The sequence below is a fragment of the Pseudophryne corroboree genome, chromosome 9 (genome assembly GCF_028390025.1).
Source record: "Pseudophryne corroboree isolate aPseCor3 chromosome 9, aPseCor3.hap2, whole genome shotgun sequence".
Classification (NCBI taxonomy): Eukaryota; Metazoa; Chordata; class Amphibia; order Anura; family Myobatrachidae; genus Pseudophryne; species Pseudophryne corroboree.
Window position 1 is genome coordinate 6,095,662 of NC_086452.1, and position 14,083 is coordinate 6,109,744.

The 14,083-nt window shown below is 47.1% G+C and overlaps 1 protein-coding gene across 2 annotated transcripts in view; it reads left to right on the plus strand.

The window, feature by feature from the left end:
• The first annotated feature begins 6,584 nt into the window (after positions 1 to 6,584).
• The window catches only part of LOC134957215 (cytochrome P450 4B1-like), a 243,114-nt gene continuing 235,615 nt past the window's right edge, over positions 6,585 to 14,083 (plus strand). Inside the window, exon 1 of one of the 2 annotated variants that reach the window (XM_063938917.1) lies at positions 6,585 to 6,856. In XM_063938917.1, the coding sequence (XP_063794987.1) occupies positions 6,680 to 6,856 (177 nt within the window). In that variant the 5' untranslated portion in view covers positions 6,585 to 6,679. The remainder of the gene's footprint in view (positions 6,857 to 14,083) is intronic. The other variant, XM_063938918.1, reaches the window with a different exon arrangement.

The window sequence follows — 14,083 nt, forward strand, 5'->3', positions numbered from 1 at the left end:
GTGTCAGGTAGCTGTGTGAGTGAGTGAGTGAGCCCTGTGATCTCCAGTGGGTATATCATACCCTCATTCCAGTTGTGGGGGGGTGTCAACAACAAGATGTGTGTGTGTGTGTCCCTCACAGCATGTGAGCCAGCTGCATCAGTGGCCTTGGTTATGCAAAACAATGGGTGATGACCGACACATTCCTGTCTTGTGGGAAGCTATTGTTTGGCGAATACTGTCCCACTGTCCACTCTCAGTTGAGACAATGACATCTCAGCAATCATTCTTCTGTATACAAATCCAGCCCCATTTCGTAAACACAGGTGTTGGCCCTCCTCATTGGGGTCAATTCTATTCGGCAACTAAAGAATAGCGCCGGGAATTAGCTCCCGACGCTATTCAATTCAGCTAAAGTTAAGTCGGCGATGTCCCGTTCTCGCCGACTTAACAGGTAGTTTTGTCGGGAGAACGGGCATTCTCCGACTTAACTACCCGGCGCGAGGCTGATTCCCGACAGAATCAGCCTCGCGCCGGCCGCGAGGCAGCACTTTTGTCGGGTTTATTCTCTCATCCCCCGGGGATGAGAGAAGAATTCCCGACAATTGCGGGCAACTAGTAGCAGAATTGAATAGCGTCGGGAGCTAATTCCCGGCGCTATTCTTTAGTTGCCGAATAGAATTGACCCCATTGAGTCTCAAAGCTCAGTGTAATTAAAGGCTATTGTACTCTGTCTGCGGGAAAGATACTGATTCGGAATACAATTAATCTTCAATTACTATTCCTGTGCTTTAGCTATGCATATGAAGATGTGAAGCCCTCACAACATGCAAACTATTGTTTGGGGGATCTCTAAGGTCAAAGAGCCATTTGAGACCCACTGATACCTGTTGGACTCAGGGGAATATTAACTTATAAAATACATTATATGGTTGAATTATGTAACGATTGAGTCGCACGCTGGGCACACAGAAACTCTACCGTAAATGCGCATACAGTGCGCCTGCGGGTGCACGTAACAGCGGGTATGCGCACGCACGGGAGAGCGCCCGCATGTGCAGCGCGGACATGTATGAGGTGCAAATATGGCAGTGTGCATAGTGATATTTTTCTGACTTTGACAGAATTTAATATTGAATAAGTGTTTGTGGCTCTTCTATGCGAACACATATGCTACCGTATTTACTCATACCACACGCTAATACGCACGGCTTCGTGAGCCAATGTACGCAGTGTGCAGGTATGCGCACCACGGCAGAACATGCGCACGCACAGAGACCACTCTGTGTGGTGTTTGCACGTGTAGTATGTGTGTAATATTTTCAACTTCGACAGTCCACCCTTTGGCAGTAAACAATAACTGCCATAAATTACTAACAACAAAGAAAATATTTCAAAATACATAACATTCGAGTATGTACCTTAAAACAGGAGGAAGAGTTGTAGGTGGGAAATATATGGCCTTGTGGGATAGGAAAAAGCGTGTATGTATGAGTAAATGTTTGAGGGGGATGTATCATCATGCCGTGTAAGTTCTATGAAAGCTTCAAAGTTCTGCGAAGTATACATTTAATCCTTCTCATCCTGTATTAAGGGTCTGTACATGGTCAAACAAACATTACCAAGCTCTTTCTAGACAAGGGCTTTTTGCCCTCACCTTGCTTCTTTTCAATAATAAATGGGGAGCACATTTATCTGATGATAAATTCGGGGAGATTTATGTGTATGCCATTATGAGTGGATAACGTTTATCGGCTATGTGTATTATTAACTGAATATTGCAGAGATGAGAGTAAGACATGTAAGGGTACATACACCTAAATCAGGGTATAAAGATGTCGTTTCTGATGGTAGATCTCTGGATAGAGGAGAAAGCATAAATTAATAGTGAAAAGAAACAGATCATGAAATTCATTTACATTCCTTATCACAACACTGTTTCTATGGTTGGGTCATATATCAAATCTGCTGTATTTACACCGCACCCGCTCCTTAGACCCATCAAATTTGTATTATGTCTTTTTTGCAGCGTCAAAATTCAAACACATTTAAATATCAGGCCGATAATTATGACGACACCCAGGATACAGAGGAGAAACTTTCCCACACTTTCCCACACTTTGTGCCCACTCTCCTAACCCAGAGAACCATTTCAGTTGGTTCGACCATGAGGCCCATCCGGTCAATTCATTACCCACAGCCGCTAACGTGAGATTGTGTTTCCTTCTGAACTCCCAATTCAACTGTAAGATCTCGTCCATCTTTTGATCGATGATCTCCGTTGGGTCCTCATTACTTTTAGTAATATACGTGCAGCACTTCACACCATATTGAGTCGCCAAAGTAACACAATACCCACCCGTCACGGCTGTGACATAATTTAGGACCATCTTGTGTTGGACCAGTTCCGTCTTGTAGGCTTGTAACTACCTTCCTGTATACCTGAAGGTGTCATCATACATCTCAGTGATATTATCTATCAAGTTCGCTAGCGCATGGATGTACCTATAATTTATAATTCCTCTGGCAGTAAGATTGATATCTATTGCAAGAAGAATCTGAATCCCGGTGGATTCATGGATCAAATCAGAGGCTGCGAGCTCTCCCCTGTCTATGAGGTGTCTCTTGAAAATGTGTTCATAGTGGGTGTGAGTATAAGGAGGCAAAACGCTGCGGTGAATATCTTTCATTTTGTCATGTGCGATGGTCATAACCTCTGGTAATGTAACTCTGCCTATGTAACACAACCCATCAGAGCTCGGAGTAAGCCACTTGTACGCCTTCCTTCCACATATGAAATAGGCGTCATCTGGAAGAACATAGGGACAAAATGCATCAAGATCATGTCACAAATAACTTTCACAAAGAAACCCATCCCTAGTCCTTCCATCTGTTTGATACAAGTATCTGGCTGATGTGCGCACAATATCCCAGTGACACTTTTCCAGCCCACATGGTTTTGATTCCACGTGTATACCTGTATCGGAAGTACCTCCCATTTGTGGTTAACCCACGTATAAGTTCAGTTCAGAGTTGATGGGTTCCTTATCAGCTCTGTGTGAGAAGGTCATTGTCTGGTTATTCCATGTCACTTCCCAATCTCCTGGTTTCCGGAAATTGGACACGTTGAAACACAGTAGTGATCTATCTACATGGTACTGGTGGAGCTTTAAGCTAGCGGGTCTAGATATATTGAATTTCTTGTCCACTGGTCTCCCCCCCCCCCATCCCGTAATTTGAGTACCTCATTTACTGGTAATGGGTATGGCACTAATCACGATTTACTCTGTCCTTGAGGTACTTGCGAGCACACCCAGCATTCTGTTTGATTTAAGACCTTACCCACTAATGAGTGGTAATCACTCAAAGGATGTCCGTCAATATTGATATTATTGTTTGACTGACATCTCTGGATGCACTCATCTTCGACTATGTTATCGCAGTACTTACATATGCAGTATTCATCAGACAATAAACCTTCACATTGCCTCCGAGCTCCGCGACTACCAGATCTCCTACTGATACCAGCTTTGACCAGAGTGATGGACTGATCCTGGAGTCCTATGAATTCATCCTCTCCATCAGAACCCATTCCAGATCCTTGTTCAACTTCTCGGGGGCCCTCACAAAAACAAATTGTCCTGATCAAAAATAGAATCACAAGAAAAATCCGGAATCCAGTCTCTTGATGTGGATCCATTTCGGTAAGGGGGGAAAAAAGAGGGGAGGGGGGGGGGAGGGGGGTGTTTGGAGAGAAAACAAATTAAGACAACTGTCCTTGATTTTGCTTTTCACCACGCTTAGTCCTGCCTTTCAGCCTTCCCGGAACAGATTTTCTAGTGCACGTACCTTAATGCACGCACAGTCTCTGGGTTGCTTTGTATGTACATGTTAGTAGTTTTTGGTGCTGTAAAGTGTTTAGAAAACATTTGTGTCTGTGCATTTCTTTTAACGTAAGTTCATTTGTTAGTATACAGTGGTACTGGGTTTTTTCCAATGTGTTTTTAAATTGTATGTATAAATAGGAACACTATGTAGAGGGTACATTAAGGTTATTTTGTAAAACAATTTTATTTGTTTAGAAGAATACAGAAGTCACACACTGTATGAATGCATCCAATAACCAGTACTATACATCAAGGTACAAAGACATGGGAGCAGTGTATACTAGGCATATGTGCTAAGAGCAGGGGAGAGACATACCTCCCCGAATCCAAACAAGTACCGAAAAAGAAACATAGCAATCAAAGTAAATCAATATACAAAATACAGAATGCTAAATAAATGGTACATCGTCAAACATATCAAGACAATATATCACCAAAAAGATCAACAAACACATATCAAAGGGGAAACACATCGAGGAGGGGAAAGGGGGGACGACAGGACAAGTGACTGTCTAAACACGGAGGTAGAGGCGGAGACTCTTCGAGCTCACCAACGCCATATGGGCATAAGAAATAAGAGTAAGACCTCAGCACATTGAACCATTCAAATGGACTTGATACGTTTATATAAAGCCCAGGAGGTGTTTTCAAAAAGCCTCTCAATATGCGCCTGTGTTTCTGGGTCCAGACTGGTGATCTAGAGCCCCCATTTTATATAAAAACGAGCTACACCCTTCTCTATGTCCGATAAAGTGGCTTGGCGCTCAAAGTAAAGAATGCGTAATAGTACATTTTTTAGTTCACCTAAAGAAGGGGACGACCTTTTCGTCCAATGATTTAATTTTACCTTTTTAGCCACAGTGAGAATGACCGTGAGGGCCGGGGGAACCCGTCTTTTGTCTGGGCCCAGAAACCAGTTTGAGAGACAGGAGCAGAGGCAAGCTATCGGGGCTTTAGTTAGCCTTAAAGAAAAAATTTGGTTAACATAGATTATAACTTTATTCCAAAATGTAGCAATTTTCCCACACGTCCAAAAGAAATGAAAGAAGGAAGCGTGTAGTGTATGAGATTTTAGACATTCACTAGACCCGTCTGGGAACATACGCACTCTTTGGACCGGAGCACCTTGAAATACACCTCCTGCAGTTGAGCCGAATTAAACGTCATCTGACCTGGTTTCATGATGGCGGCCTGATCCGGTAACCCCGGAATATCCTCCCCCCATTTAGAGAAAGAACGTTTCCACAATTTCTCTCTCTGCAGAAGGTAAATGGGAATTTAAACACTTACATGTAGGAACGCTATTTAGGGGGGACAGTTTAGCCAATACTGATTGTATGGGTCAGTGTAATGTGTTTATACACATACATGTACATATATTGTTTTCAGGGTTTAAAATATTGTATTTGGGTTTTTAACTTAGATATATTTTTATGAATGTTGATTTATTGTAAATGTATTAAAATGTGTATTTTTCATCTTTTTCTTCCAAAGTGTCGAATATAAGTCATCTATTTAAACCACCTCTTTTTTTTAAGAATTTTTATTCACGTCGGAGGTTCTAACTCTCACCCTATTACTGTACATTGGTTGAGTTTCCAGAATGTGTGAGTTTAGCGCTTAAATCGCACGTTCAGACCCTGTTACATTTATCTGTATCTAAAGTGACGCTACAAAACATGACATAAAGCATCACAGCGTCGGCTGAATGGAAGGTGACATTGGGGCTGATTCAGATGAGGACGGAGCGCTGTCCTGCGCCGCTAAGTTCTGTCCTGCGTGCTGCATTACCATATTGGTGCTAGCGCTGCTGAGTCTGTGTAACGCCAGCCACATCCGCAGCAGCACAGTGACGTCAGCCAGGCGTCGGTGGGGAACGGTCGGCTGCTATACATGGACGCCTATGTCACCTATCTGTTACCAAACTAACCTTATACGCCTTCATTTAGGCGGAACTTTTTACATTTAAGAAAACAACAAAACACGAGAACATTAGGACGCATCATATAACCGGCCAGGCTGCAGTGAGACCATATGTTATTAATGGGAATAAGCCGGCCCATTACAGTCCAGGTAACATCACTGATTTATTATAGAGGCAGATTACACACAAGAGTCCCAGTGATCATTTTACCAAATTATTACCCAAACACAATGGGGATAAACTGGATAACTGGTGCTGGGCATAACTGGTGCCGGGAACAACTGGTGCTGGGCATAACTGGTGCCGGGAACAACTGGTGCAATCTGTGCCGACAGATGCCGACGCCGGTGTGTGACACACTTACTGTCACTCACCTGCCCCAATCTCACGTTGCTGGTGTCCTGACTCCTCCCAGATCACACACATGGCCGGGCGTAACTGGTGCAATCTGTGCCGTCAGGTGCCGACGCTGGAGTGTGACTTACTGTCACTCACCTGCCCCAATCTCACGTTGCTGGTGTCCTGACTGTTCCCTGATCACACACATCTGCAAACACAGGAAGCGTATGTGCACCCTAACTCTGCACTCCATTGTATCACACAGCGCACATCACATACAGTCATTTTACTGAGCTGCTTCCCCTGTACTCTATTGTGTTCACTGCTCCCCCCCCCCCCGCAGCTACTAGTGTGTGTGTGTGTGTGTGTGTGTGTCTGTGTGTGTGTGTGTGTGTGTGTGTGTACCCCCCACTCCCTCCTCCTGCAGCTCCCTCTCCTCCCACTCTGTACATAGTCCCGTCCTGTGGCTCCACCTGCCCCAGACACATTATTATGTCCCTGTGTGTGAGCACATAGTGTTCCTCCTGTGAGAGCAGCAGCAGTACCAGCCATGGCTGCCTCCTCTGTGCTGTCCCTGAGCGGCCTCTGTCACTGGGCTGCCTGGCTCTTCCTCCTCTACCTGCTGTACAAAGCCTCTACGCTGTACCTGAGGTGGCAGCAGCTGCGCCGGGTGTTCTCTGCGTTCCCGGGTCCAGAGCGCCACTGGCTGTACGGCAACGCTCATGAGGTGAGTGCCCGCTGTGTTATGGGATCCGGGGATTGCTAATACAACATATATGGCTGATTCTGATTTGGGTGCAGTTAACTGATTTTTCTTCTGTGCAGTAATGTAAGTCACACAGCCATGTACCCAGAGTCTGTGCGTGCAGTAATGTAAGTCACACTGCCATGTACCCAGAGTCTGTGCGTGCAGTAAGGTATGTCACACTGCCATGTACTCATAGTCTGTGCGTGCAGTAAGGTATGTCACACTGCCATATACCCAGAGTCTGTGCGTGCAGTAAGGTATGTCACACTGCCATGTACTCATAGTCTGTGCGTGCAGTAAGGTATGTCACACTGCCATGTACTTATAGGTCACACTGCCATGTACCCAGAGTCTGTGCGTGCAGTAAGGTATGTCACACTGCCATGTACTTATAGTCTGTGCGTGCAGTAAGGTAAGTCACACTGCCATGTACCCCGAGTCTGTGCGTGCAGTAAGGTAAGTCACACAGCCATGTACCCAGAGTCTGTGCGTGCAGTAAGGTATGTCACACTGCCATGTACTCATAGTCTGTGCGTGCAGTAAGGTATGTCACACTGCCATGTACTTATAGGTCACACTGCCATGTACCCAGAGTCTGTGCGTGCAGTAAGGTATGTCACACTGCCATGTACTCATAGTCTGTGCGTGCAGTAAGGTAAGTCACACTGCCATGTACTTATAGGTCACACTGCCATGTACCCAGAGTCTGTGCGTGCAGTAAGGTATGTCACACTGCCTTGTACTTATAGGTCACACTGCCATGTACTCATAGTCTGTGCGTGCAGTAAGGTATGTCACACTGCCATGTACTCATAGTCTGTGCGTGCAGTAAGGTAAGTCACACTGCCATGTACTTATAGGTCACACTGCCATGTACCCAGAGTCTGTGCGTGCAGTAAGGTATGTCACACTGCCTTGTACTTATAGGTCACACTGCCATGTACCCAGAGTCTGTGCGTGCAGTAAGGTATGTCACACTGCCATGTACTCATAGTCTGTGCGTGCAGTAAGGTATGTCACACTGCCATGTACTCATAGTCTGTGCGTGCAGTAAGGTAAGTCACACTGCCATGTACTTATAGGTCACACTGCCATGTACCCAGAGTCTGTGCGTGCAGTAAGGTATGTCACACTGCCTTGTACTTATAGGTCACACTGCCATGTACCCAGAGTCTGTGCGTGCAGTAAGGTATGTCACACTGCCATGTACTCATAGTCTGTGCGTGCAGTAAGGTATGTCACACTGCCATGTACTTATAGGTCACACTGCCATGTACCCAGAGTCTGTGCGTGCAGTAAGGTATGTCACACTGCCATGTACTCATAGTCTGTGCGTGCAGTAAGGTAAGTCACACTGCCATGTACTTATAGGTCACACTGCCATGTACCCAGAGTCTGTGCGTGCAGTAAGGTATGTCACACTGCCATGTACTCATAGTCTGTGCGTGCAGTAAGGTAAGTCACACTGCCATGTACTTATAGGTCACACTGCCATGTACCCAGAGTCTGTGCGTGCAGTAAGGTATGTCACACTGCCATGTACTCATAGTCTGTGCATGCAGTAAGGTAAGTCACACTGCCATGTACTCATAGTCTGTGCGTGCAGTAAGGTATGTCACACTGCCATGTACCCAGAGTCTGTGCGTGCAGTAAGGTAAGTCACACTGCCATGTACCCCGAGTCTGTGCGTGCAGTAAGGTATGTCACACTGCCATGTACTCATAGTCTGTGCGTGCAGTAAGGTAAGTCACACTGCCATGTACTTATAGGTCACACTGCCATGTACCCAGAGTCTGTGCGTGCAGTAAGGTATGTCACACTGCCATGTACTCATAGTCTGTGCATGCAGTAAGGTAAGTCACACTGCCATGTACTCATAGTCTGTGCGTGCAGTAAGGTATGTCACACTGCCATGTACCCAGAGTCTGTGCGTGCAGTAAGGTATGTCACACTGCCATGTACTCATAGTCTGTGCGTGCAGTAAGGTAAGTCACACTGCCATGTACCCCGAGTCTGTGCGTGCAGTAAGGTAAGTCACACTGCCATGTACCCCGAGTCTGTGCGTGCAGTAAGGTAAGTCACACTGCCATGTACTCAGAGTCTGTGCATGCAGTAAGGTAAGTCACACTGCCATGTACTCATAGTCTGTGCGTGCAGTAAGGTATGTCACACTGCCATGTACCCAGAGTCTGTGCGTGCAGTAAGGTATGTCACACTGCCATGTACTCATAGTCTGTGCGTGCAGTAAGGTAAGTCACACTGCCATGTACTTATAGGTCACACTGCCATGTACCCAGAGTCTGTGCGTGCAGTAAGGTATGTCACACTGCCATGTACTCATAGTCTGTGCATGCAGTAAGGTAAGTCACACTGCCATGTACTCATAGTCTGTGCGTGCAGTAAGGTATGTCACACTGCCATGTACCCAGAGTCTGTGCGTGCAGTAAGGTATGTCACACTGCCATGTACTCATAGTCTGTGCGTGCAGTAAGGTAAGTCACACTGCCATGTACCCCGAGTCTGTGCGTGCAGTAAGGTAAGTCACACTGCCATGTACTCATAGTCTGTGCGTGCAGTAAGGTAAGTCACACTGCCATGTACTCAGAGTCTGTGCATGCAGTAAGGTAAGTCACACTGCCATGTACTCATAGTCTGTGCGTGCAGTAAGGTATGTCACACTGCCATGTACCCCGAGTCTGTGCGTGCAGTAAGGTATGTCACACTGCCATGTACTCATAGTCTGTGCGTGCAGTAAGGTAAGTCACACTGCCATGTACCCCGAGTCTGTGCGTGCAGTAAGGTAAGTCACACTGCCATGTACCCAGAGTCTGTGCGTGCAGTAAGGTAAGTCACACTGCCATGTACTTATAGGTCACACTGCCATGTACTCATAGTCTGTGCGTGCAGTAAGGTAAGTCACACTGCCATGTACCCAGAGCCTGTGCGTGCAGTAAGGTAAGTCACACTGCCATGTACCCAGAGTCTGTGCGTGCAGTAAGGTAAGTCACACTGCCATGTACTCATAGTCTGTGCGTGCAGTAAGGTAAGTCACACTGCCATGTACCCAGAGCCTGTGCGTGCAGTAAGGTAAGTCACACTGCCATGTACCCAGAGTCTGTGCGTGCAGTAAGGTAAGTCACACTGCCATGTACTTATAGGTCACACTGCCATGTACCCAGAGTCTGTGCGTGCAGTAAGGTAAGTCACACTGCCATGTACTTATAGGTCACACTGCCATGTACCCAGAGTCTGTGCGTGCAGTAAGGTATGTCACACTGCCATGTACTCATAGTCTGTGCGTGCAGTAAGGTATGTCACACTGCCATATACCCAGAGTCTGTGCGTGCAGTAAGGTATGTCACACTGCCATGTACTCATAGTCTGTGCGTGCAGTAAGGTATGTCACACTGCCATGTACTTATAGGTCACACTGCCATGTACCCAGAGTCTGTGCGTGCAGTAAGGTATGTCACACTGCCATGTACTTATAGTCTGTGCGTGCAGTAAGGTAAGTCACACTGCCATGTACCCCGAGTCTGTGCGTGCAGTAAGGTAAGTCACACAGCCATGTACCCAGAGTCTGTGCGTGCAGTAAGGTATGTCACACTGCCATGTACTCATAGTCTGTGCGTGCAGTAAGGTATGTCACACTGCCATGTACTTATAGGTCACACTGCCATGTACCCAGAGTCTGTGCGTGCAGTAAGGTATGTCACACTGCCATGTACTCATAGTCTGTGCGTGCAGTAAGGTAAGTCACACTGCCATGTACTTATAGGTCACACTGCCATGTACCCAGAGTCTGTGCGTGCAGTAAGGTATGTCACACTGCCTTGTACTTATAGGTCACACTGCCATGTACTCATAGTCTGTGCGTGCAGTAAGGTATGTCACACTGCCATGTACTCATAGTCTGTGCGTGCAGTAAGGTAAGTCACACTGCCATGTACTTATAGGTCACACTGCCATGTACCCAGAGTCTGTGCGTGCAGTAAGGTATGTCACACTGCCTTGTACTTATAGGTCACACTGCCATGTACCCAGAGTCTGTGCGTGCAGTAAGGTATGTCACACTGCCATGTACTCATAGTCTGTGCGTGCAGTAAGGTATGTCACACTGCCATGTACTCATAGTCTGTGCGTGCAGTAAGGTAAGTCACACTGCCATGTACTTATAGGTCACACTGCCATGTACCCAGAGTCTGTGCGTGCAGTAAGGTATGTCACACTGCCTTGTACTTATAGGTCACACTGCCATGTACCCAGAGTCTGTGCGTGCAGTAAGGTATGTCACACTGCCATGTACTCATAGTCTGTGCGTGCAGTAAGGTATGTCACACTGCCATGTACTTATAGGTCACACTGCCATGTACCCAGAGTCTGTGCGTGCAGTAAGGTATGTCACACTGCCATGTACTCATAGTCTGTGCGTGCAGTAAGGTAAGTCACACTGCCATGTACTTATAGGTCACACTGCCATGTACCCAGAGTCTGTGCGTGCAGTAAGGTATGTCACACTGCCATGTACTCATAGTCTGTGCGTGCAGTAAGGTAAGTCACACTGCCATGTACTTATAGGTCACACTGCCATGTACCCAGAGTCTGTGCGTGCAGTAAGGTATGTCACACTGCCATGTACTCATAGTCTGTGCATGCAGTAAGGTAAGTCACACTGCCATGTACTCATAGTCTGTGCGTGCAGTAAGGTATGTCACACTGCCATGTACCCAGAGTCTGTGCGTGCAGTAAGGTAAGTCACACTGCCATGTACCCCGAGTCTGTGCGTGCAGTAAGGTATGTCACACTGCCATGTACTCATAGTCTGTGCGTGCAGTAAGGTAAGTCACACTGCCATGTACTTATAGGTCACACTGCCATGTACCCAGAGTCTGTGCGTGCAGTAAGGTATGTCACACTGCCATGTACTCATAGTCTGTGCATGCAGTAAGGTAAGTCACACTGCCATGTACTCATAGTCTGTGCGTGCAGTAAGGTATGTCACACTGCCATGTACCCAGAGTCTGTGCGTGCAGTAAGGTATGTCACACTGCCATGTACTCATAGTCTGTGCGTGCAGTAAGGTAAGTCACACTGCCATGTACCCCGAGTCTGTGCGTGCAGTAAGGTAAGTCACACTGCCATGTACCCCGAGTCTGTGCGTGCAGTAAGGTAAGTCACACTGCCATGTACTCAGAGTCTGTGCATGCAGTAAGGTAAGTCACACTGCCATGTACTCATAGTCTGTGCGTGCAGTAAGGTATGTCACACTGCCATGTACCCAGAGTCTGTGCGTGCAGTAAGGTATGTCACACTGCCATGTACTCATAGTCTGTGCGTGCAGTAAGGTAAGTCACACTGCCATGTACTTATAGGTCACACTGCCATGTACCCAGAGTCTGTGCGTGCAGTAAGGTATGTCACACTGCCATGTACTCATAGTCTGTGCATGCAGTAAGGTAAGTCACACTGCCATGTACTCATAGTCTGTGCGTGCAGTAAGGTATGTCACACTGCCATGTACCCAGAGTCTGTGCGTGCAGTAAGGTATGTCACACTGCCATGTACTCATAGTCTGTGCGTGCAGTAAGGTAAGTCACACTGCCATGTACCCCGAGTCTGTGCGTGCAGTAAGGTAAGTCACACTGCCATGTACTCATAGTCTGTGCATGCAGTAAGGTAAGTCACACTGCCATGTACTCATAGTCTGTGCGTGCAGTAAGGTAAGTCACACTGCCATGTACCCCGAGTCTGTGCGTGCAGTAAGGTAAGTCACACTGCCATGTACTCAGAGTCTGTGCATGCAGTAAGGTAAGTCACACTGCCATGTACTCATAGTCTGTGCGTGCAGTAAGGTATGTCACACTGCCATGTACCCCGAGTCTGTGAGTGCAGTAAGGTATGTCACACTGCCATGTACTCATAGTCTGTGCGTGCAGTAAGGTAAGTCACACTGCCATGTACCCCGAGTCTGTGCGTGCAGTAAGGTAAGTCACACTGCCATGTACCCAGAGTCTGTGCGTGCAGTAAGGTAAGTCACACTGCCATGTACTTATAGGTCACACTGCCATGTACTCATAGTCTGTGCGTGCAGTAAGGTAAGTCACACTGCCATGTACCCAGAGCCTGTGCGTGCAGTAAGGTAAGTCACACTGCCATGTACCCAGAGTCTGTGCGTGCAGTAAGGTAAGTCACACTGCCATGTACTCATAGTCTGTGCGTGCAGTAAGGTAAGTCACACTGCCATGTACCCAGAGCCTGTGCGTGCAGTAAGGTAAGTCACACTGCCATGTACCCAGAGTCTGTGCGTGCAGTAAGGTAAGTCACACTGCCATGTACTTATAGGTCACACTGCCATGTACCCAGAGTCTGTGCGTGCAGTAAGGTATGTCACACTGCCATGTACTCATAGTCTGTGCGTGCAGTAAGGTATGTCACACTGCCATATACCCAGAGTCTGTGCGTGCAGTAAGGTATGTCACACTGCCATGTACTCATAGTCTGTGCGTGCAGTAAGGTATGTCACACTGCCATGTACTTATAGGTCACACTGCCATGTATCCCGAGTCTGTGCGTGCAGTAAGGTAAGTCACACTGCCATGTACTCATAGTCTGTGCGTGCAGTAAGGTAAGTCACACTGCCATGTACCCCGAGTCTGTGCGTGCAGTAAGGTAAGTCACACTGCCATGTACCCCGAGTCTGTGCGTGCAGTAAGGTAAGTCACACTGCCATGTACCCAGAGCCTGTGCGTGCAGTAAGGTAAGTCACACTGCCATGTACCCCGAGTCTGTGCGTGCAGTAAGGTATGTCACACTGCCATGTACTCATAGTCTGTGCGTGCAGTAAGGTAAGTCACACTGCCATGTACCCAGAGCCTGTGCGTGCAGTAAGGTAAGTCACACTGCCATGTACCCCGAGTCTGTGCGTGCAGTAAGGTATGTCACACTGCCATGTACTCATAGTCTGTGCGTGCAGTAAGGTATGTCACACTGCCATGTACTCATAGTCTGTGCGTGCAGTAAGGTATGTCACACTGCCATGTACCCAGAGTCTGTGCGTGCAGTAAGGTATGTCACACTGCCATGTACCCAGAGTCTGTGCGTGCAGTAAGGTAAGTCACACTGCCATGTACTCATAGTCTGTGCGTGCAGTAAGGTATGTCACACTGCCATGTACCCAGAGTCTGTGCGTGCAGTAAGGTAAGTCAC